General features: G+C 42.2%; 1 protein-coding gene across 1 annotated transcript; it reads right to left on the bottom strand.

Moving 5' to 3' along the window:
• Positions 1-1,489: 1,489 nt before the first annotated feature.
• On the bottom strand, positions 1,490-17,394 carry WFDC13 (WAP four-disulfide core domain 13). Its single transcript, XM_049780539.1, has 3 exons — positions 17,307-17,394; positions 13,038-13,175; positions 1,490-1,506 (listed from the first exon to the last, which is right to left on the bottom strand). Exons 1-3 carry the CDS (start codon positions 17,392-17,394, stop codon positions 1,490-1,492), a joined length of 243 nt encoding a protein of 80 aa, XP_049636496.1.
• Positions 17,395-22,279: the final 4,885 nt, after the last annotated feature.

Below are 22,279 nucleotides of genomic sequence, written 5' to 3'. Positions count from 1 at the left end.
TAGGAGAGCAACCCTGACTTTGAGTAAGGGACTTCCTTTTATGCTCTAAAACTGCAATCCTGCAATTTCCTTATGTCCTTTGCAATAATTGGTAAGATCCATCTGGAGGGTGTATTGTTCACATATATTTGGAACTGTCAGACCACCCCTTTCTTTCTGCTTTTTGATGGATTGGCACTTTATTCAGGAGGTAACTGCGAGGTCAGCTCACCTTGTCTACTTGCACAAAGACTCATTCCAGAGAGGGGAGGGTTTCAGGACATGGTTGGGGGGTGATAGAGGTCAGCCATGCCTGACATCTTAAGATGGAGGAACTTATACTATGTCTTAATTCAAGACGATCTTACATGACCAGGGTTAGCCATCTGCAAGGCAGGTACCTTACTTATGTACTGTGTTATCACTCTGGTCCTGGACTTTTTTTTTTTTTTTTGGACATACTCAGTGATGCTCTGGGCTTATTCCTAACTCTGCACTCAGGAATCATTCTAGGCAGTATTCAAAGGAACAACATGGGATGCTGGGGGTCGAACCCAGGTTGCCTGTGTTCAAGACAAATGTCCTACCCTCTGTGCTATCACCTCTTTCCCTCTCCTTCTGACTGACCTCACCCAGTGTCATACTCTCTGGTTTCATCCACAAAGCAGTGAATTACAGTTTTTTTTCTTACAGCAAAATAAAATCTAGATAGATTCTTTTTTGTTGTTGTTATTGTTGTTGTTGTTGTTTTTGGGTCACACCCAATGGCCTCAGAGGTTACTCCTGGCTCTGCACTCACTCAGAAATTGCTTCTGGCAGACTTAGGGAACCATAAGGGATGCTGGAGATCGAATCCAGGTTGGCCACGTGCAAGGCAAATGCCCTCACTGCTGTGCTATGACTCTGGCCCCTCTAAACTATTTCTTTTATATATAGTTATTTGTTATTGGTTTTTGGGTCACATCCAGTGGTGCTCAGGGGTTACTCCTGGATCTGCACTCAGATGTCGATCCTGGCAGGCTGGGAAACTACAGGGGATGGTGGGAATTGAACCACTGTCTGTCCTGGATCGGCTGCATGCAAGACAAAGGCCCTCTTTGGCCCCTGAACTAATTTTGGTAACAAAATTGTTTTGTTTTTTTTTTTAAAATAGAACTTGGCCATAAATAGACTCTCAATAAAAGATCAGTGGAGTGAATAGAAGAAAGGAATTTCAGGGGCCAGAGAGATAGCACAGTGGTAGGGTGTTTGTCTTGCATGCAGTCTATCCAGGGCAGATAGTGGTTCCAATCCTGGCATCCCATATGGTCCCCTGAGCCTGCCAGGAGTGATTTCTGAGTGTAGCACCAGGAATAACCCCTGAGCACTGCTGGGTGTGACCCAACCCTGCCCTCCACCCAAAAAAAAAAAGAAAGAAAGAAAGGAATTCCTAAGTCAATCAGTTAGAAGTTGGATGGGACAAGTCATGGAGAAGGCCCTTCACAGCATCTTTGCCAATCAAGACATGGCGCTACTCTTCAGTGGAACCTGTGGAGGGGCAGTGAGGCTGGTCCAGCAGCTCAGCCATAACACTCGGGGCCCTGTTCCTTCTTGCTCTCACAATCATCCTCAGTGCAGGAACTAGGGTGGCCTCAGTTGCCTCCCACCTCTGGTCACTGTAGGAACATGTGTGAAGTAGTTGGGAGAAGACTTGGACCCCAAACTGCTCCTTCTCAGATGCTTCCCCTTCTCCAGACTTCCTACATCCCCTTTCCCTTTGGTAATACTGAGGTCAAATCCAGGGTCTCATACAAACTCAAGGCAAGTGGTCTGCTGCAGCATTATCTCCTCAACTCGCAGATTTCCCTTTTTACCTCATTGGCTAAAACTGCAGCTGCAGAGAAACATGTTTTCTAATGGGGATGAGAAAACACAAGTTTTTTGTTGTTGTTATTATTGTTGTTTGTTTTTGGGCCACACCCTGGTGGCACTCAGGATTACACTTGGCTCTTGTGTTCAGAAATCCCTTCTGGCAGGATTGGGGGATCATATGGAATGCCTTACTGGTATTTACACTGATTTACACATCTGGTATTTACACATCTGGTATTTACAAATGGGAAGCACCAATGAGAGGAGAGGAGACAGGAGAGATGCAAGAATGAAAGAGAGAAGAGAAGAGAAGAGAGGAAGGGCTGGAGAGGCACAGCCTTATATATTTGCAGATTTGGGTTAGATCCCTTGCATCCCATATGGTACCCTGAGCCTGCCAGGAGTAACCCCTGAGCACCGCCATGTGTGGCCCCTCCAAAAAAAGAGAGAAGAGGATAGAGCAGAAATACTCAAACTTTTAAACCAGGGGGTCAGTTCACTGTTCCTCAGACACATTGGAGAGCCAGTTTAAAAAAACAAAACAAGGGGCCAGCGAGGTGGCACTAGAGGTAAGGTGTCTGCCTTGCAAGTGCTAGCGTAGGACGGACCGCGGTTCGATCCCCTGGCGTCCCATATGGTCCCCCCAAGCCAGGGGCGATTTCTGAGCGCTTAGCCAGGAATAACCCCTGAGCATCAAATGGGTGTGGCCCGAAAAACAAAAACAAAAACAAAACAAAACAAAAAAGCACCCAATGGACCAGAAAAATGTCCTTGGCAGGTGCATGTTCCCGCGGGCTGTAGATTGATGACCCCTGGGGTAGAGATTCCCTATTATCCCAGTGGGAATGGGGGCAGTTTGATGAAAATTGCCTCTGGACCTCTTCGACCCTTCATACACCTTCATGATTCCTCATTCACAGTGTGTCGCTGTGTCATCCTGCTCTTACATCCTGACCATCAGGTTCCTGTTCTTCAATTGTTCACTTCCAGCAATGAGCTTGGGTCCAGGTCCAGTTTGGACCACGATGCCAGTCCCCCAAGACATTGAGTGACAGTTCCAGACAAGTTTGGAGTAGAGGCTCTGGAGAGCCAGAAGAGGGCAGCATAGGTGTAGGTAACAGACCATTTCCAAAAAAAGGTTGGTCTTGATAGTGTTTTCAACCATTTTTTTCTGACTATTCTTTCCCCAGTCACTCTCACTACCCTCTGTGGCTCTGTAGTCTAATTCTGTGCCGCCACATCCCCATTTACGCAATTTCCACCTGTGCCACCTTGGAATATCCTGGTGCATATGATCCCCAGCTGACAAACACTGCTCTAGAAGTCTAATTAAGGGAAAAGTTCATATTGTCTGAGTTTTCAAAACACTTTGAGGAAAAAGTTACGTAGCAGGGTCTGGAGAATAGAATCTAGAGTTTTACTAAATTGCATTCAAGGAGCTGAAGAGATAGTACAGAGGGCTAGTACGAAACCTTGCAGATTCCAGTTTGATCCCTGTCACATCATAGTTCTCTGAGTACAACCAGGAGTGACCCTGAGCACAGAGGCAGGAGTAAGCCCTGAGCACTACTGAGTGTGCCAAAACAAAAGAAAACAAAAAAAGAAAACACAAACCCCAAAACATATCCCCCTGTACTTTCACTTAATACATTAAGACCCCCCCTTTTTATTTTTATTTATTTATTTATTTTATTATTATTATTATCATTTTTTTTTGGGCTACTCAGGGGTTACTCTTGGCTATGCACTCAGAAATCGCCCCTGGCTTGGGGGGACCATATGGGACGCCGGGGAATTGAACCGCGGTCCATTCCTTGGCTAGCGCTTGCAAGGCAGACACCTTACCTCCAGCGCCACCTCACCGGCCCCTCCCCCCCTTTTTTTAAATGTGGACTGCTTCTACATTCCTTGGTTTTTGTTGTTGGTTTTTTTTGTTTGTTTTGGGGCCACACTGGGTGACACTTAGGGGTTACTCCTGACTATGTGCTCAGAAATCGCCCCTGGCTTGGGGGACCATATGAAATGCTGGGGGATTGAATCGTGGTCTGTCCTAGGTCAGCTGTGTGCAAGGTGAACACCCTATCCCTGCGCCACTGCTCTGACCCCATAAAAAAACTATTTTACTGAATCATGTGTTTTATGTTTGTGCTTAATAACTCCTACAGGAATAGTGTCAGGGAAGCTCATTTATGAAGATTGTTTTTTGTACTTGTTCTCTTTGAGAACATGGGGAAAAGACTTATTTCCTTTACATTTATTAGAACAGGTATAGTTATACTTTTCTTGAGAATCTTGGACTAATCTTATGTTTAGTTTAAACTGTGTAAGTGATTGTGTTTCCCTAATTGTGCTCTTATTATAAAGGATAGGGTCAGTTCTACTCTGTCTCCTGGCCAGTGCCTGTGTTCCAGTAGCATGTATTTGCTCTGCTAGTCTTCATGGTTTCATCATACTTTTCATCTTTCTTTATTCTTTTCTCTATCTTCCTTATATAGTCTATATTTTTGTTTTTGTTTTAGATCATTACTGGCAGTGCTTAGGGGTTACTCCTGGCTCTGCACTAAAGTATTACTCCTGTAGGTGCTCAGGGAATTGTATGGAGTGCTGGGAACCAAACCCAGGTCAGCCACATGCAAGGCAAGAACTCTACTTGTACTATTGCTCTGCCCCAATAAAGTCTATTTGTAAATACAAGGTATTGTGAATTTTGGTAAAATGCCTTAAATCATTATAAAACAGAAGAATGAGGGGCCGGAGAGATAGCATGGAGGTAAGGCATTTGACTTGCATGCAGAACAACAGTGGTTCAAATCCCAGCATCCCATATGGTCCTCTGAGCCTGCCAGGAGCGATTTCTGAGTGTAGAGCCAGGAGGAACCCCTGAGCGCTGCTGGGTGTGACCCAAAAAACCCCAACCCCCCAAAAAAACCCCCAAAACCCCAGAAGAATGAGAATCAATCAATAAATGAATAAGGACATAGAATGATTTGACCCAGATATTTTTATTAAACTAATTAAATTAAATGACACATGACATCACATGCTTTTAAAGATGAAAGCATGGGGTGAATCTTTAGGGATACACTGTCCCTCTTGGTTCATTAGCTTCATGTTTAAATACCATTTTCAGTTGAATGACCTGCCCTAAGGTCTGAAGATAAAAGCAATTACAAGACAAGCCACCAAGAATTTACTCCTCATCTTAAAGAAATAGTTGCATCTTCCTCAATTGTACCAAATATAAGGTAATCTAAAGCCTTCTAGGTACTTTTATTATATCACAATGACCAGATCGATTATAAAAGCAGCACTGAGATCTCTATTCTTTTTTTTTTTTTTTTTTTTTTTTGGTTTTTGGGCCACACCCGGTAACGCTCAGGGGTTACTCCTGGCTATGTGCTCAGAAGTTGCTCCTGGCTTGGGGGACCATATGGGACACCGGGGGATCGAACCGCGGTCCGTCCAAGGTTAGCGCAGGCAAGGCAGGCACTTTACCTTTAGCGCCACCGCCCGGCCCCAGATCTCTATTCTTTATATCTATATATACCTATATCTAGTCTATAGTTTATTTACCAATTTATTATTGTTTTATAACTTTGTGAAGTTCCAGGAGATTAGCTCTAGACACAACCTGAACAATTAAAAAATATAGAGACACATCTATCCCAAAACTAGGTAAGAAATACAACATAGTAAGGGAACAACTAATGGTAAAGTCATCAGAACTGAAGATTTTATCTACAGAACTGAGCTTACATGGGGGCTGGGTGATTATGGGACAGACATGGTGGAAGGAAGCAGCCATGCTGCTGATGGGTATGGTGTTGGAATGATGTGTCCATGAAAAGTAGAGTATTGTAAATTCTGGTACCTTAATAAAATGGTTGAAAAATGATAAGATTTTGGGGCCGGGTAGGTGGCGCTGGAGGTAAGGTGTCTGCCTTGCAAGCGCTAGCCAAGGAAGGACCGCGGTTCGATCCCCCGGCGTCCCATATGGTCCCCCCAAGCCAGGGGCGATTTCTGAGCACATAGCCAGGAGTAACCCCTGAGCGTCAAATGGGTGTGGCCCAAAAACCAAAAAAAAAAAAAGAAAAATGATAAGATTTTACAAAAAAAAAGAATACTGTATGGTTCATCTTTTTTACGTATGTGTATTTATCCAAATAAAATGAAGGCATGATTTAAAAGGGATATATGCACCCTTCTATGCATTATTGATGCAATCAAGATACAGAAAAACATAAGTATACAAAGATGGATAAATGAGTAAAGAAGATGTGTTTTAGCAATGTAAGTCACAAAGCAGGATTTTAAATGCTTAGCTAGCTAAGGGTCCAAGACTTCCACCTGGGAACAGGCTTCCAGTCAAAGACTCCAAGACTAGGGCAGAGAGGATATATATATATATATATATATATATATATATATATATATATATATATATATATATATATATATATATATATATATATATATATATATATATATAAGCCATGGCCAAGTGTATCCATGCATTAAAGCTGAATGTACAGCTCCAGGAGGTGCAAGCAGTAGGTCATTTGCCTTGCATGGACTAACCTAGGACGAACCCTGGTTTGATCACCTGGAGTCCCATATAGTCCCCCAAGCCAGAAGCGATTTCTGAGTGCAAAGCTAGGAGTAACCCCTCAGCGTCACCAGGTGTGCCCTCCCAAAAGAAAATAGCCCCAGGAAGCAGATAAAAGGGATACACCATTCAACCGCCACAAGATACATAATTCAGATGTTACAAAGCTGATCTGTTAAGGCCCATCCCAAGTGCAGGGACATGGGTGCTGTGTTCTGGACATGGGTACTTTGTCTCAACTCTTATCTGAAGGCCACATTTCCACAAGCCAACAAGTTAACAATGGGGTTATATATAGAAGCAGTTTAGCAAAAGCAGAAACTTTCATGAGGAAAGAGGGAACCTCAGAATCTTACATTATCTTATTCCCCCCCCCCCAAACACAGTCTGAAGGAGCTCGTGTATCTAGGGGTCCACATCTCTGGGCAAGAAGGTATTTATTCTTGCTGGTCATCCTTTTTTGCATAGTCACAGTCATATATCTGCATTCTTGTTCTGATCTTGTGAGCTGGGGTTGTTGAGTAACTCCACTGCAAAGAGAAAGGAGGTTGTTGCTTTTTCTTTTTCTTTTTTTTTTGGGGTGGGGTTTGGCCACACCCGTTTGACGCTCAAGGGTTACTCCTGGCTATGTGCTCAGAAATCGCCCCTGGCTTGGGGGGACCATATGGGACGCCGGGGGATCGAACCGCGGTCCTTCCTTGGCTAGCGCTTGCAAGGCAGGCACCTTACCTCCAGCGCCACCTACCCGGCCCCTCCCGCCTTTTCTTTTTTCTTTTTTTTTTTTTTTTTTTTTGGTTTTTGGGCCACACCCGGTGACGCTCAGGGGTTACTCCTGGCTATGCGCTCAGAAGTCGCTCCTGGCTTGGGGGACCATATGGGATGCCGGGGGATCGAACCGCGGTCCGTCCTAGGCTAGCGCAGATAAGGCAGGCACCTTACCTCCAGCGCCACCGTCCGGCCCCCGCCTTTTCTTTAATCTCACAACTTAAATAGCTGTTGGGTAGAGAGAACAACACAATCCATACCTGGTACACTTGGTTAGAAAAAGAGATGTGATTTCACTTGTATATGGAGTCTAAAAAGTGAAGCAAAATGAATAGATACAGAGAACTGAAAGAACAACCGTCGAATGGGGTTAGGGAAGGGGAAGAAATTGATGAAGGGAACCGAGAGTACATCCTAAAAGTTCACTTTCTAGGCTATTAGACTATATCTGTAATTAAATTTTTTTAAATTAAATCACCATGAGTCAGTGATCATTTTACAATGGATGGTATCAATCTTTATGGTGATCACCTAAAATGGCACATGCCAATTATTATTCACAAAAGGAAAAAAAAGAGAGTCTGGAGAGATAGCACAGCGGTAGGGCATTTGCCTTGTATGCTGCAGACCTAGGACCAACCCAGGTTCAATTTTCGACATCCCAGATTGTCTCCTGAGCCTACCAGGATCAATTTCTGAGTGCAGAGCCAGGAGCAACCCCTGAGCACCATGGGGTGTGGCCCAATAACCAAAAAAAAAAAAAAAAAAAACCAAAAAAGCAAAACAAAAAACCCCCCCACACAAAACAAACAAACAAACAAACAACCCAAAAAGAGAGAATAAGGATTTATAAGGTCCAAGTTGAAAGTAAAGGAAGAACATCAATGGAGAAATTTAGGAAGAGCAACAATGAAGAAATTTAGGTGGATGTAAACCCAATTAAGAGCGATGAACTTAAAAAAAAAAAAGAGTGATGAATTTAGCCCCCAAGATGGTAACCTCTTTGGAAAAATTCACCCCAATTTTGAGATTGCAGCCCAGTTCTAAACAGTGACTGTTTCCAACTAGTGAACTGAGGAATTGGACTCTATTATTTTCAGATGTCTTGTCTATGCAATGAGCATATGTTCCCAGGAACAAATAAATGAGCTAAATTATTAGGTTACATTTAAATAGTTGGAAGTTCTTGCCAACACCCAGTAGAGTTCAAGCTCAGTGGAATACCTTTTACGTGGTCAGGTTGGGCTTTTCTATTGTTCATTTCAAGTGTCCCAAGGTTGTTCAACACTGTCATTTCTAGGAACAAGACTAGAATTTTCATGACCGTTGTCATCTCCTACCTTATCTAAACTTCCCAGGCAACACAAGGCTCTCCAGTATTAGTCATTGTGTGGGGAACATGATATAGAGGATGGGTGGTAGGATTAGGGTGAATTCTAATAGATATTCTGGTGATTATAAGAGATCAAAAGTAGACTCAGCAATCTACCAGAATAAAGCAGGATGGAAGTACTTGTATGCACAGATAATATTTACAGGCTTATGGCAATGGTCAAGATGAAATCTTGCTTCTTTGGGCAAGGCATTGCGATGAGGCTTATAAAGGCCAATCATCATCATCATCATCATCAGTTAATCACAAAACTTCAATTAAAACCCACTACTGTCATCATCTTAGGAAAGCAAAAATCAGAAGGCCTGCTGGACATTCAGCAGATGGCTGAGATCAGACCTCAAAGAGAGTTTGCTTTTCTAAATAGTGAGGATGGTATTTCTCAAGCTTAGTCCAGTAATAGATAGACTTTTTTAGATGGACATTTATTTGACCTTCTGCTGTGCTAAATATGTATATATTTGAGCATTTACCTCCATATAGAAGAATTTGTACAGGTAAATGTGATCTTGATTAAATAACACTTTACCTGGAAAAATCAGCATCAATATAAAAATAACTTTGTAATCCTCAAATTTGGGGGGAGGGTGTCACATCCAGCAGCGTTTAGGGGTTACTCCTGGCCAGAAATCGCTCCTGGCAGGCACTGGGGACCACATGGGATGCTGGGATTTGAACCACAGTCCTTCTGCATGCAAGACAAATGCCCTGCCTCCATGCTATCTCTCCAGCCCCTAAAGTTAGTCTTTTAAAAGATGTTCTGTATTTTTTCACTCAGAGGAAAGGAATCTGTCTCAGGAACACCTGGCAACTTGCTAATCTTTTTTTTTTTTTTTTTTTTTTTTTTTTTTTTTTTTTTTTTGGTTTTTGGGCCACACCCTGTGACGCTCAGGGGTTACTCCTGGCTATGCGCTCAGAAGTTGCTCCTGGCTTCTTGGGGGACCATATGGGACGCTGGGGGATGAACCGCGGTCCGTCCTAGGCTAGCGCAGGCAAGGCAGGCACCTTACCTCCAGCGCCACCTCCCGGCCCCTAATCTTTTAATTTACATTGGAATCGACACCCAGGGTTTGGCCTGGGAGTAAAAACAAAAACAATAACAAAACAACTTTGAGATTTTAAAATTTGCTCTTTTAAATCCTAGAGAAGCCTTGGGCTTAACTCTCTTTTCTCTTTTAATTGGAGCTTAGCATTCTTGAAGGTTTGTAACCTATAATAAAGTCCTGTAAATTGTTTGTTGAGAAGAAACTTATAGATCAAACAGTATGTACTAATAGACATTTTGCTAACAAGAAAGTACAATTTTTTTTAACCTTGCAGGAAAGCAGATGTAGGCGGTCTCTCACATGTAAGAATCATGTTAAATACATCACAACATTCAATAAACAACAATTCAGATTCACTCCCACAACTGAGTGTGGCTCTGTTTTTCCTCTGCTTTCCTGGGGAACCCCAAAAGTTTACTGAAGTGTCCGAACCAAGAGGGCCATGAAAAAACCCCTCTATAGTGACATCAGCATCTTTGTATATATTTTTTCTCCTGGCTCTGCGCTCAGGGTTCATACACTCCTGGTAAACTTGGGGAATCATATATGAGGTGCCGGGGTTTAAACCTGGATTGGCTGTGTGCAAAGCAAGCGCCCTCCTCTGGCCACAAATAACAGATACTTTCTTATGAATTCTATGTCTTCCTACTGCTTGGATCCTTGATTGCATAACAAAGATGAGGCACTGGCTGATGGCTGGAAGGTGGTTTGCATGCTGTTAATTATCTACAAAATGTGGAGGAGGTTAGAATGGAGACTCAGCAGAGCCTGAACTAGGGGAAAAAGGGAGTGCATGCCCTTAGACCCTTATTGACCTCCTCAGTCTGTCCTTTGACAGAACTTCTGAACTGAATATTCTCTTCGGACCATTAGGAATGCCCGAGGCCAGGATTTAAACTCCCACTTTGTTGTTGTTCCTTGAGGCAGAACCTCCCGAACCTCTTCTTCCCCTAGGGAGTATAAAGACAGCCTCAAGGATTGGAATAATGGAGGAGGTTACCACTCAAAAGACCAAAAGTTGTACTACCTGGTAGGGATATTATTGGTCTTGAAAAAGTTCAAGAGGAAAACCAACATTCCTGGGAAAATCCACTCCATGAATGTCAAACACTGATAAAAAGATAATCTAGAAAATGGGGCGCTGACAGCCAACCCTGAGTTGTCCTATGCTTTACTCCATGTTCAAATATTTACACCATGTTCAAATATTATCCAGTGAATTTGTTTGTTTGTTTTTTGGGGGGGGGCCACACTAAGAGGGCACATTCAGGTTATGCCTGGCTCAGCATTCATAAATTACTCCTGGCAGGCTTGCAGTGTCGTAAGAGATGCTAGGGATCAACCTGCATCAGCTGTATGCAAGGCACACTCCCTACTTGTTGTGCTACCTTTCTGGTCCCTATTCAGTAAATTTTTGTTTTTTGTTTTTTGTTTTTGGGCCACACCCGGCGGTGCTCAGGGCTTACTCCTGGCTTATCTGCTCAGAAATAGCTCCTGGCAGGCACAGGGGACCATATGGGAGGCTGGGATTCGAACCAACCACCTTGGGTCCTGGATCTGCTACTTGCAAGGCAAACACCGCTGTGCTATCTCTCTGGCCCCTCAGTGAATTTTTGTTCTTAGAGATTTATTATAAAATTTCCTTTTATTTCTATCATGAAAAACAAACAAACCATGAAGCCAAGTTCTCCTCTCAGAGAAAGTAAAACCTCACAGAACTCAGTGACAACAACAAAAGAAAAAAAAAAACTTATTCTGTATCCTACAGGGAACTTTTTTTTTTTTTTTTTTTTTTTTTGGTTTTTGGGCCACACCTGGTAATGCTCAGAGGTTACTCCTGGCTATGCGTTCAGAAATCGCTCCTGGCTTGAGGGACCATAGAAATACTGGAGACCGAACCCAGGTGCGTTGGCATGCAAGGCAAACACCCTACTGCTGTGCTATTGCTCTGGCCCCATTCTATAGGGAACAATTGAAAGACGTGCCATAGTCTGTCATGGGCAGCCTGGTCTGGACACAAAGGATTCACAGTTTCTACAGGTAAGTGGGTACAGGAGTCAGCAATGGGAACAGAGACCACACACTCAGGAGTGAGTTTGGATCTGAGTCTATTAACTGTGGGTTACATCAGGATATTTATACTAAATTTTTTGGCAAGTCATCATAATTGACCTTTAAAACTATTTGTTCTCATACTGCATCAGACAAAATGTGTAGGTTAAGCTGTATGTTTAGTAAGAAGAAAATTTTGTCTTTACAGACCCAAGGCACAGTTTTTAGCTTATACATTCTTCTGCTATCTATCTGAGGCCATTCTGCACTTTGTGGTTGGCCATCTGGACCTGGTATGGGCTTGCAAGGTCAGGTTCCAGAGAATGGCATTTGTTATTTTAAGCCTTGTTCCAGTTCACACACTGAGCTGAGCTTGTAATATTAGCTCTCAATATGGCGAATATAGCAAGAGATTTTTTTTTTTTTGGTTTTTGGGTCACACCCCGGCAGCCCTCAAGGATTACTCCTGGCTCTATGATCAGAAATTGCCCCTGGCAGGCACAGGGGACTATATGGGATGCCGGGATTCGAACCACCGTCCTGCATGAAAAGGCAAACATCTTACCTCCATGCTATCTCTCACGCCCCAGCACGGGATTTTTAAGAGGGTGGTTAATAATTTTGTAAGACTATAATTAAAGAATTTCTTGACCATACATAGCTGCTCGTGACTGGGTGGGCATGCCACAACCCCAGTCAGAGAAGTGGGTTCTTGGTGAGTCCCCTCATTTGGTGAACCATGCCAGTATCTGACCCTCCTGAAAAGAGGGAGGCTTCCTTGAATCTTCTTTAATTTGGCAGGCATGGCCAAATTGTGCCCTCCTCTTAGATAGGGTTTTGGCAGTAGTCTGATTTTTCCCCCTTTTTACCTTCTCATCCCCATTATTGCTGTTCCTGTGATGACAGAAATCACACACAGTCTGTCTGAGTTGTTCCTGTACGTAGTTGTGGTGCCTGCATATTCGACTGTGGTTTTTTTCCAGGGTTGTATATCTATGGTGGTTCTTACACATTGTGCTCCATAGGGAGTTGTGTACTTGATGTGAGACTCAGGCACTTTCTTGCTGGCGGGCATTAGTGCTTACATACATGCTCACCAGAGTTGCCACATGTCTTTTAGAGGCCAAGAACTGGTTTCTTGAGAGAAAAATGGTTTCCTAAGGGTTAAAAGAAACAATGATTTTATTTTTTTTTTAGGGAGTTTGGAATGGCAAGGTCTCCTTTAATCAGAACATTTATGGATGAGTGTCATGGAAAAAAAGATCTATAGTCATGGATGATAAGAGACATTTTGAACTATCCTTCAACAGTTCAAGGACCAAGTTAGGCCTAAGTAGTTCCTTACCTTTTTTGTTTATGGAACAGACTATTCCACAAAAGGAAGAACAGCACTGCAATCCCTTTTTGCAATCTGCCTGAACTGTGCAGAAGTAATTGCAGTTTTCAGGACTTGACCTGCAAGGTGGAGGTTCAAACAGGTATTCTGGAATATAAAAGAAAAATAAAAATTACTTAACCAACAGTTTGGAGTAACATTTAAAAAGTCAAAAGAACTGTCAAAAAGACAGCATTTCTGCTCCCTCTCAGGTTGCCATAGGTAGACTGGCTAAGATTTTGTCTTTCTTCTGTCTCTTGGTTCTGAGGATGACGCAGACAGGTAGGACTGCATAACTAAGTGCAACTATAAGTAATAACAGAATGCCTAAAAATATGGTTATTAACTGTTTAAAATTAAAAATAAAAAAGAAAAAGATTTTGTTCTTAGTTGTTCTCAGAGCTATAAACAAGAAAAACAGGAGTTTCGATATTTGATTTAAGACAGCTTAACAGAAAGGGCCAGAGTGGTGGCGCTAGAGGTAAGTAAGGCGACCTTGGCTTGATTCCCCGGCCTCCCATATGGTTCCACCAAGCCAGGAGCGATTTCTGAGCTCATAGCCAGGAGTAACCTCTGAGCATCAATGGGTGTGGCCCAAAAACAAAACAAACAAACAAACAAACAGTTCCTAGTCCTTGCTTTTTGGGCCCGAGAGATAGCATAGAGGTAGGGTGTTTGCCTTACATGCAGAAGAATGGTGGTTCGAATCCCGGCATCCCATATGGTCCCCCGAGCCTGCCAAGAGCGGTTTCTGAGCATAGAGCCAGGAGTAACCCCTGAGCACTGCCATGTATGACCCCAAAACAAAAAAACCAAACCAAAACAAACAAACAAACAAAACAAAAGACAGCTTAACAGAATCTGTACTCTTTGGTTATTCCCTAGTCTATGAGGCAAATATCACAGTTCTAGAAGGCCCTATTGATCTACTGTCCTGCCAGTAATTGCAACTAAAAAAGGGGTCTAGAAGGAGTCGAGTCAATGATGAATGAACTGAAGCTGTAGTTGACTAGTAAATGACACTGACAGTGGAATGAAAGAAGCCAATGCTCAAGCTTTGAGTAATTGGACAGAGACAAGTATACAGTATTCAACCTGTCCTGTTCCACTGGCCTCCCATGAATCATCCAACACACATTGGTCAGAGCAAAATATTAGAACTGATGCCCATTGTAGAGAGTTGGGAATCAAGGAGTGGGGCTGTGGGGAAAGAGCCAGAGATCATAGGGATGTTCTATTTGTATTTAAAATATTTAACAAAAATTTATTTTTTAGTTTTAAGAATAATTTTCAATGGAACCCCACAATGGAATACTTCTATAGAAATATAATAGAATTTCTGCTGAGATTTCTATGACACTAATCCAAAGAAATAAAAGAACTAAATAAAGAAGACCTAAATCAAAGAAGATATCAAGATGTCAATTTTTCCAAAATATCTTTAAATTTCAATCAGAAATCTAGGTTTTTAATAAAAATTAGTGAGATCTTCTGGAATGCTTAAAGAGAATATAAACACATGAATAACAAAAATAATTTTGAGAAGAACAATAAAGACAACTCACACTACCTTATTTCAAAATTCCTTGGGGGAGGGACTGGAGAGATAGAATGGAGGTAGGGCATTTGCTTTGCATGCAGAAGGAAGGTGGTTTGAATCCTGGCATCTCATATGGTCCCCTGAGCCTGCCAGGTGTTATTTTTAAGCATAATGCCAGGAGTAATCCCTGAGCACTGCTGGGTGTGACCCAAATAAAAAACCAAATCAAACCAAAATAAAACAAAATTCCTTGGGGGAAAATAAACAATAATCAAACTAGTATGGTGTTAAAGGAAGGACAAATATAAGATCAATGGAATAAGTGAGAAAACATATACATTTACATTTACACTTATTTTAAACAAAAGGTATAAGAGCAATTCAACATAAAAAGATCATCTTCTAGGGCTGGAGTGATAGCACAGCAGTAGGTGTTTGCCTTGCACACTGCTGACCCTGGACAGACCCAGGTTCAATCCCCAGCATCTCATATGGTCCCCCAAGCATGCCAGGAATGATTTCTGAATGCAGAATCAGGAGTAATCCCTGCATGCTACTGGGTGTGGCCCACCCCTCCAAAAAAAGATTGTCTTCCAATAAATGGAAAAATGTTTCTGCCTGTTCTTTTGGGTATTTGAATCCCAATCTCACTTCCAGAACTTACTGGTCTTTCAGGAAGATCTTGTTTTGTGTGGCTTTTCACATTTTTGTTCTTAATTGTCTCTTTCTCTTCATGCCAAGGATAGAACCCATGTTTTGTCTACACAAGGCATATATTCTATTACTAAACTACTTTGTTCTTGATTTTCCGATGGACTCTTTAGTCTCTCAATTTTACACACTTGAACATCCTCTCTGAGGCGCTAAAGCAAGTTCTTATTTCCTAAGACTTATGAGGAATGAATATATTCTTTTTTTTTTTTTTTTTTTTGGGTCACACCTGGCAATGCTCAGGGGCTGCTCCTGGCTCTACGCTCAGAAATCGCTCCTGGCAGGCTCAAGGGACCATATGGGATGTCGAGATTAGAACCACCACCTTCTGCATGCAAGGCAAATGCCCTACCTCCATGCTATCTCTCCGGCCCCATATATTCTTCTTCTAACATTCTGAAGAAGCTCTGCCCACTGAAAAAAGTTGGCATGATGAATAAAATTTAATTTCCCATTTTACTTTTGGTCCATATTTGGTGGTGTTCAGGGCTTTTCACTCAGAGATCATTCCTGGTGGGCTTGGAGGACCATATGTGGTGTCAGGGATTGAATAGGGGTAAATTGCATGTTAGGCAAGTGCCCCATCCACTGTACTATCACTCTGGGCTTCCCATTTGTTTTTTGTTTGTTTATTTTTTAAATATCTTTAATTCGGGGCCGGGGCAGTGGCGCTAGAGGTAAGGTGTCTGTCTGCCTTGCCAGCGCTAGCCTAGGACGGACCGTGGTTCGATCCCCCCGGCATCCCATATGGTCCCCCAAGCCAGGAGTGACTTCTGAGCATATAGCCAGGAGTAACCCTTGAGCGTCACCGGGTGTGGCCCAAAAACCAAATATATATATATATCTTTAATTCATTTATTTTGCTTTTGTTTTTGGGTCACACCCGTGGCGCTCGGGTAATTTCTGACTCTGCGCTCAGAAATCACTCCTGGCAGGCTCGGGGGACCACATGGGATGCTGAGTTTCGAACCATCGTCCTTCCGCTTTCAAGGCAAAAATGCCTTACCTCCATGCTATCTCTCTGCCCCCCCCCCCCGTTTTTTTTTTGTTTTTTTTTTTGTTTGTTTTTGGTTTTTGGGCCACACCCGGTAACGCTCAGGGGTTACTCCTGGCTATGTGCTCAGAAGTTGCTCCTGGCTTGGGGGACCATATGGGACACCGGGGGATCGAACCAGGGTCCGTCCAAGGCTAGCACAGGCAAGGCAGGCACCTTACCTTTAGCGCCACCGCCCGGCCCTGGTTTTTTTTTTTTTTTTTATTAAAGTTAACATAATAGTGATCAGAACTCTTGTTGGGTTGAGTTGGGCAATGGTGCTTGCTCTCGACTTCTTTTTTTCCCCCTCTCCAAACATCCTTTAAAACCAAGATTATGTAGATTACAACTCATGTTTTAGTAACTTAATTTTTAGCTCTGTTTTAATGCCAGAAAAGATGATGTCCAGGGAGAAACCTCTATGGGCTGGAGTACATGCCTAGCAAGCAGGAAGTCCTGGGTTTAAAGTATTTCAATATCTTTATATCTATCAAAAAGATAAAAATCTGAGACCCAGCAATTTTGTTGCTCAGTAAGTAGTGGAGCAGAGATCAAAACCTAGATCATGTTATCAATAATGCTGAGATTTTTTTTTTTTTTTTTTTTTTTTTGGTTTTTGGACCATACCTGATGACGCTCAGGGGTTATTCCTGGCTATGTGCTCAGAAATCACTCTCTTGGGGACCATGTGGGACCCTGGGGGATCCAAGAGCCATAGGTTCAGGTCAGCCATTTGCAAGGCAAATGCCCTACTGCTGTACCACCGCTCCAGCCCCAATGCTGAGATTTTTTAATGTGATAGTGTTATATATATATATAATATATATATATATACATATATATGCATATATATTTCTTTGGGGAGGTATGCGTCTGGGGCCAATCTTCAGGTTCTTTCTTTAAGATACTTTCATTCCCTACCACCCCCAAACCCCAGCCCAGACCCAGCACCTACTCAGGAAGAGTTGCTTGGGACTCCCAGACACTAGCTGTGGTGAGAGGTTAGTCAACAGCAGTGATTGCACAAGGAGTATAAACTTCATGCTGCTCACCGGTGGAACAAATGGATTCCTATACATGGAAACTGCCAGGCTTGACTAGATAAAGTTTTGAGGAATAGAGAGGAAAGGAGGGGAAAGTGAAGGCTTGCTGTGACTGGCCTTTTCTTATGTGTTAAAATTGGGAGGGTTTGGCAGAAATACAAGCACCTCCCAAACATGTCCACTCTCCATGAGCTAAGTGATATTTCCAAATCTATCCCCTTCCCCCCTCATCCTCACCTGTTGTACCTTTTCCATCCAGATCTTATTAATGCCATTTCACTAACATTTTTGCACCCTATCTGTAACTTTCTGGCATTTCTTTGCTATATTTAATCCTAAAAAAACTTTTTTGGTCACCTTTAAAAAAAAAAATCAAAGCAGGGCCAGAGAAATAGCTTGGAGGTAGGGTGTTTGCCTTGCATGCCAAAGGACGATGGTTCAAATCCCGGCATCTCATATCCCCCTAGTCTGCCAGGAGTAATTTCTGAGTAGAGCCAGGAGTAACCCCTGAGTGATGCCAGGTGTGAACCAAAACCAAAAACCAAACAAACAAACAAAAAACCCCACAAAAAACCTCCAAAGCATAGTGACTTACAAAGTTAGTTATTATTGTTTTTCAGTCAAAGAAACCCTTCACGAATGTCCACTTCCCTCCACCAATGTCCCTAATTTCCCTTCCACCTCCAGTTGCATCTATGGAAGGTTTGACGTTTTAAACAAAATTGAAAATAGACTCTTAGTTCTTTTCCTTTGTTGCTAATACAGAGAAATATGCTTTATTGGCTACATATGGCTTTCCTATATTCATCTGTAATATTACCTTATTAACATCTTTTGTTTATCATATATATATGAACCACTGTCCTTCTGCATGCAAGGCAAACACCTTACCTCTGTGCTATCTCTCCGACCCCCTTGTTTATCATATTTTTTGATGTGTACTTTTCAGTGCTCTGTGTGGTAGGTCATCATTTGTAAATAGTGAGAGCTGCATTTTTCTCTCCAAACTACTTAAAGTAGATCTTTTTTCACTCGTCTTTGTTACACCTGACTGTTCTTAGGCCTTACTCTTGACTCTGCATATTCATGGATCACTTCTGGCTTGGGTCTGGAGACCCAAGTGACAGGGATTGAACCTGTGTCATGCAAGGCAAGCACCTTACCTGCTGTACTATCTCTCCAACTCTTTAATGAGCAGGTTTTTATTTTTGCTTGTTTTGTTTTTTGGGTCATACCTGATGGCGCTCAGGGGTTATTCCTGGCTCTGTGCTCAGAAATTGCTCCTGGCTCAGGGGACCATATGTGTGCAAGGCAAATGCCTTAAAGGGTAGTATTAATGCTTCCAATGTTCATCCAGACTTCCATCCATTATAGTAGACTAGTGCTGTTGATGTATGTTCTTACCTGATATCGGACTTAAAATGGAGCTTCCTTAACTTTTTTTTTTTGGGCCACACCCGGTGATGCTCAGGGGTTACTCCTGGCTGTCTGCTCAGAAATAGCTCCTGGCAGGCACGGGGGACCATATGGGACACCGGGATTCGAACCAACCACCTTAGGTCCTGGATCGGCTGCTTGCCAGGCAAACACCGCTGTGCTATCTCTCCGGGCCCTTCCTTAACTTTTTTTAAACATTTTTTTTATGGAGATTATTCTATATCTATTCATTTCCTTCTGACTTACTTCACTCAACATTGCTGAAAAGTGCATGATTTTGTTCTTTCTTAGAGTTGCATAGTATTTCATATGCCACAACTTATTTATTTGTACTTGGGCTTTTAAATTGTTTCCATATGTTGGTAATTGTTCTAAGTGTGGCAATGAACATAGATATGCATAGATCCTTTTGAATTCATGTTTTTGTGTTTGCGAATAAATGGCAAGACATAGTATTTCAGGGCCATATGGAAATTCTATTTCTATTTCATTAAACTTTATTTATTAATTCATTGATTGATTGATTGTTTTCTGGGCTACATCCGGTGGTGATGAGGGGTTACTCTGAGCTCTGCACTCAGAAATTGCCCCTGGCAGGCTGGGGACCATATAGGATGCTGAGAATCAAATCAGGTATCTCCCTGGTTGGCCACATGCAAGGCAAATGCCCTACCACCACGGTATCTCTCTGGCCCCTCTATTCCTATTTTTTGGTGAGATCTGTATATTGCTTTCCATAGAGGTTGAACCAGATGACACTAAAATTTTTCTCAGAGCCAATTTTCATAGTCACTGGGATGACCAAGTAGAGAAGAAGATACAGATGAGAAAGGAGTAGATTGGGAAAGAACTGAGGAGTAGGGGATCCTCAAGCGAGAATATGAAATAATAATGTCTTTGCAGAAAAAAAAACTATTTGTGAAAAGAGAGGATTAATTAGTAGAAATGAATTATCATCCTTGAAGAAGAAAGGCCCCTCAGGTAATGTGTCAGGGTAAAGAATAGGCAAGGGGGAGGACACAGATGTCTCATCCTGCCCTGAGGTAGCCATTAGAAGCAGGGAGGAGTCCAGATAACCTGCTCTTTCTTTTGTTCCCTCTCCAGGCTCAGTTCTTGAGGCTCCGTATCAGGTTCAGAGATCACTGCTTCGGGTAGAGTCATGACAACACAGAGTCTGATACTTTTCTTGTTTCTCTCTGTGCTGCTGCTGCCTGTCCGAGGAGGAGTGCGTAAATTGAAGAAGATTGGAAGTAGGTGATGGACTGGGGAGTGACTATAGGGAGGGAAAAGAGGGCTTTTGTGCAGGTTAAGGAAGACCTGGAAATCATAACCTTTATAGCACATTTATTATCAACACAATCTTATAAGAACTATATTCTTCCAAGTTATGCTCTTTAGCTTGTGAGAAGTCCCAAGGGTACCTGGGGAATTGTAATCTCCTTATACTCTATTTAAAAAAAAAACCACAACATATTCTGTAATGTGCAGTTGACAGGGGAAGATACACCAAGACTGAGAATAAGATCAGAAAATTACACACATTTTTTTGATCTATGCACATGTGCCATGGATATTTGCATGGAGCAGACATGAAAAAGGGAAAGCTTGAGGAAGTAAATCTGGGTGTGTTCATGCCACATGAAAAGTACTGATAGAGAGATCACAGTGATGGTGGTGGGAGGGAAATATTGGGAATGGTATTTTATGGGATGGGGTGAGGATATTTGAGGCAGAGACTGCTGCACTGAGAGGAGAGAGGGGTAAAGAAAGCTAGCTCATCTTATTCCCTGGAACCCAAGACAAAGAGGAAGACTCAGGCTTTGTTGAGATTTCAGGGATGGAGTATACCTTTGATGGGGTGGCTTCACTGAGACTATAACTAATGTGGGAGATTTTTCTGGCTGCAGGAGCAAGGAGAGGGTCCAGGAAACCTAGGCATTGGAGTCCATTGAGAAAAATGAGGAACTAAGATTTTAGACCACCAATTACCAGTATTTGGTGAGGGACAGTTAGTGGATTTTCTGAAAATCTAAGTGGCACTATTAGTACCTGGGTTTAGTTATTGTGGAGAAAGTGTTGAACTTAAACTGGTTGCCCTATGACAATTGATTCTACCCACCCTGATTCTGTATTTTTAGATAAAAATGAATGTAATATGCGACCCAGCATCGATCTCTGTACCAAACATTGTACAATTTTCCTGGAATGTAGTGAAGCGAATGCCACATGCTGTTTGACTTTCTGTGGTAATATCTGCATGTAAACCCTATGAGTTGGAGTATGTTGGGCCTGGATTCTCCCAGCATTCTTCTCAGAGACTAAACCTGCGACAGAAAAATAAAAGATCAAAGCCTCAGGCATTGTGATGTCCATGCCCCCTCCCTACTATCTCAACCACCTATTCCTGTTAAATAAACAAGAGCAAACACTCATGAAACTGTCTGTTTTACTCTTAACATAAGATCCCAGTGTAGATACCAACAAACTCATGCATTTCTTGGACCAAGATTTTGATCTCTGTTTCTAGTCATGCTTCTCTATTCCCTTTGCTTCAACATCCCTGCTAGGCCTCCTGGGGCTTTGTTCACTGAGCCAGGACTCCTGGTGGGGAGAAAGTACTTCTACTTGGTGTCTCCTAATACAAAGTAGACTATCCCTCTCTACTTTGAGCCAGAGGGCCATGTTATGATAAATTTGCATTTGTTCCTTTTTCTGCCTTTATGAGATTCAAGGTCTTTTAGGGATCCTACTCTTCTGGCACACATGTTCCAAAAAACAGAACACAGGTTTTCACTCCTGCAGGGAGTTCATTCTGGATGCAGCCTTTTAGATCCCTGCAGCAGGGATGAATGTCCAGAAATCTCTCCGGAACACAGGTCAGACACTAGTTATTACCAGGAAGAACATTTATGGTTCCTGATGATCCTGCCAGTGGCAAGAAGTATATTCACCTGGCACTCATGTAAACCCATCCAGTAAAGAGCACAGGAACTGGATGTGGGAGGTGATTCCTTATGTTGCCTTTGGCAGGAAAACTTACCACTCAATAGTCTGGATGTGGGAAGTGATTCATTGTGAAATAACTCCAATTCCTTATTGACTCTCAATAGTTTATTCTAGGGCATTTGGTGCATGATCAAGTGTTGGAGATGGTTGGAAAGTGGGGCTATGTGAGAAAGCATCAAATAAAAGTTTCTGGAGAATATAAAAAATGAAGAGAGAGGCTGGAGAGACAGTACAGTGGGCAGGGCATTTGTGGTTCAGAAGCCAAAATGAAAAACAAAATGAGGAGACATGAACAGTGACTTCCTCAGAGAAGACATATGGATGGCCAGTAGATATATGAAAAAGTCTTTCTTGTAAAATAAAACTATAAATAAAATAAATATATAAATATATATAAAATAAATATATAAATATAAATAAAATAAAAATATAAATAACCACC

The sequence above is a fragment of the Suncus etruscus genome, chromosome 9 (assembly GCF_024139225.1).
Source record: "Suncus etruscus isolate mSunEtr1 chromosome 9, mSunEtr1.pri.cur, whole genome shotgun sequence".
Lineage (NCBI taxonomy): Eukaryota > Metazoa > Chordata > Mammalia > Eulipotyphla > Soricidae > Suncus > Suncus etruscus.
The sequence above is the reverse complement of the archived record's forward strand: the minus strand, read 5'-3'. Positions and strand labels throughout refer to the sequence as shown.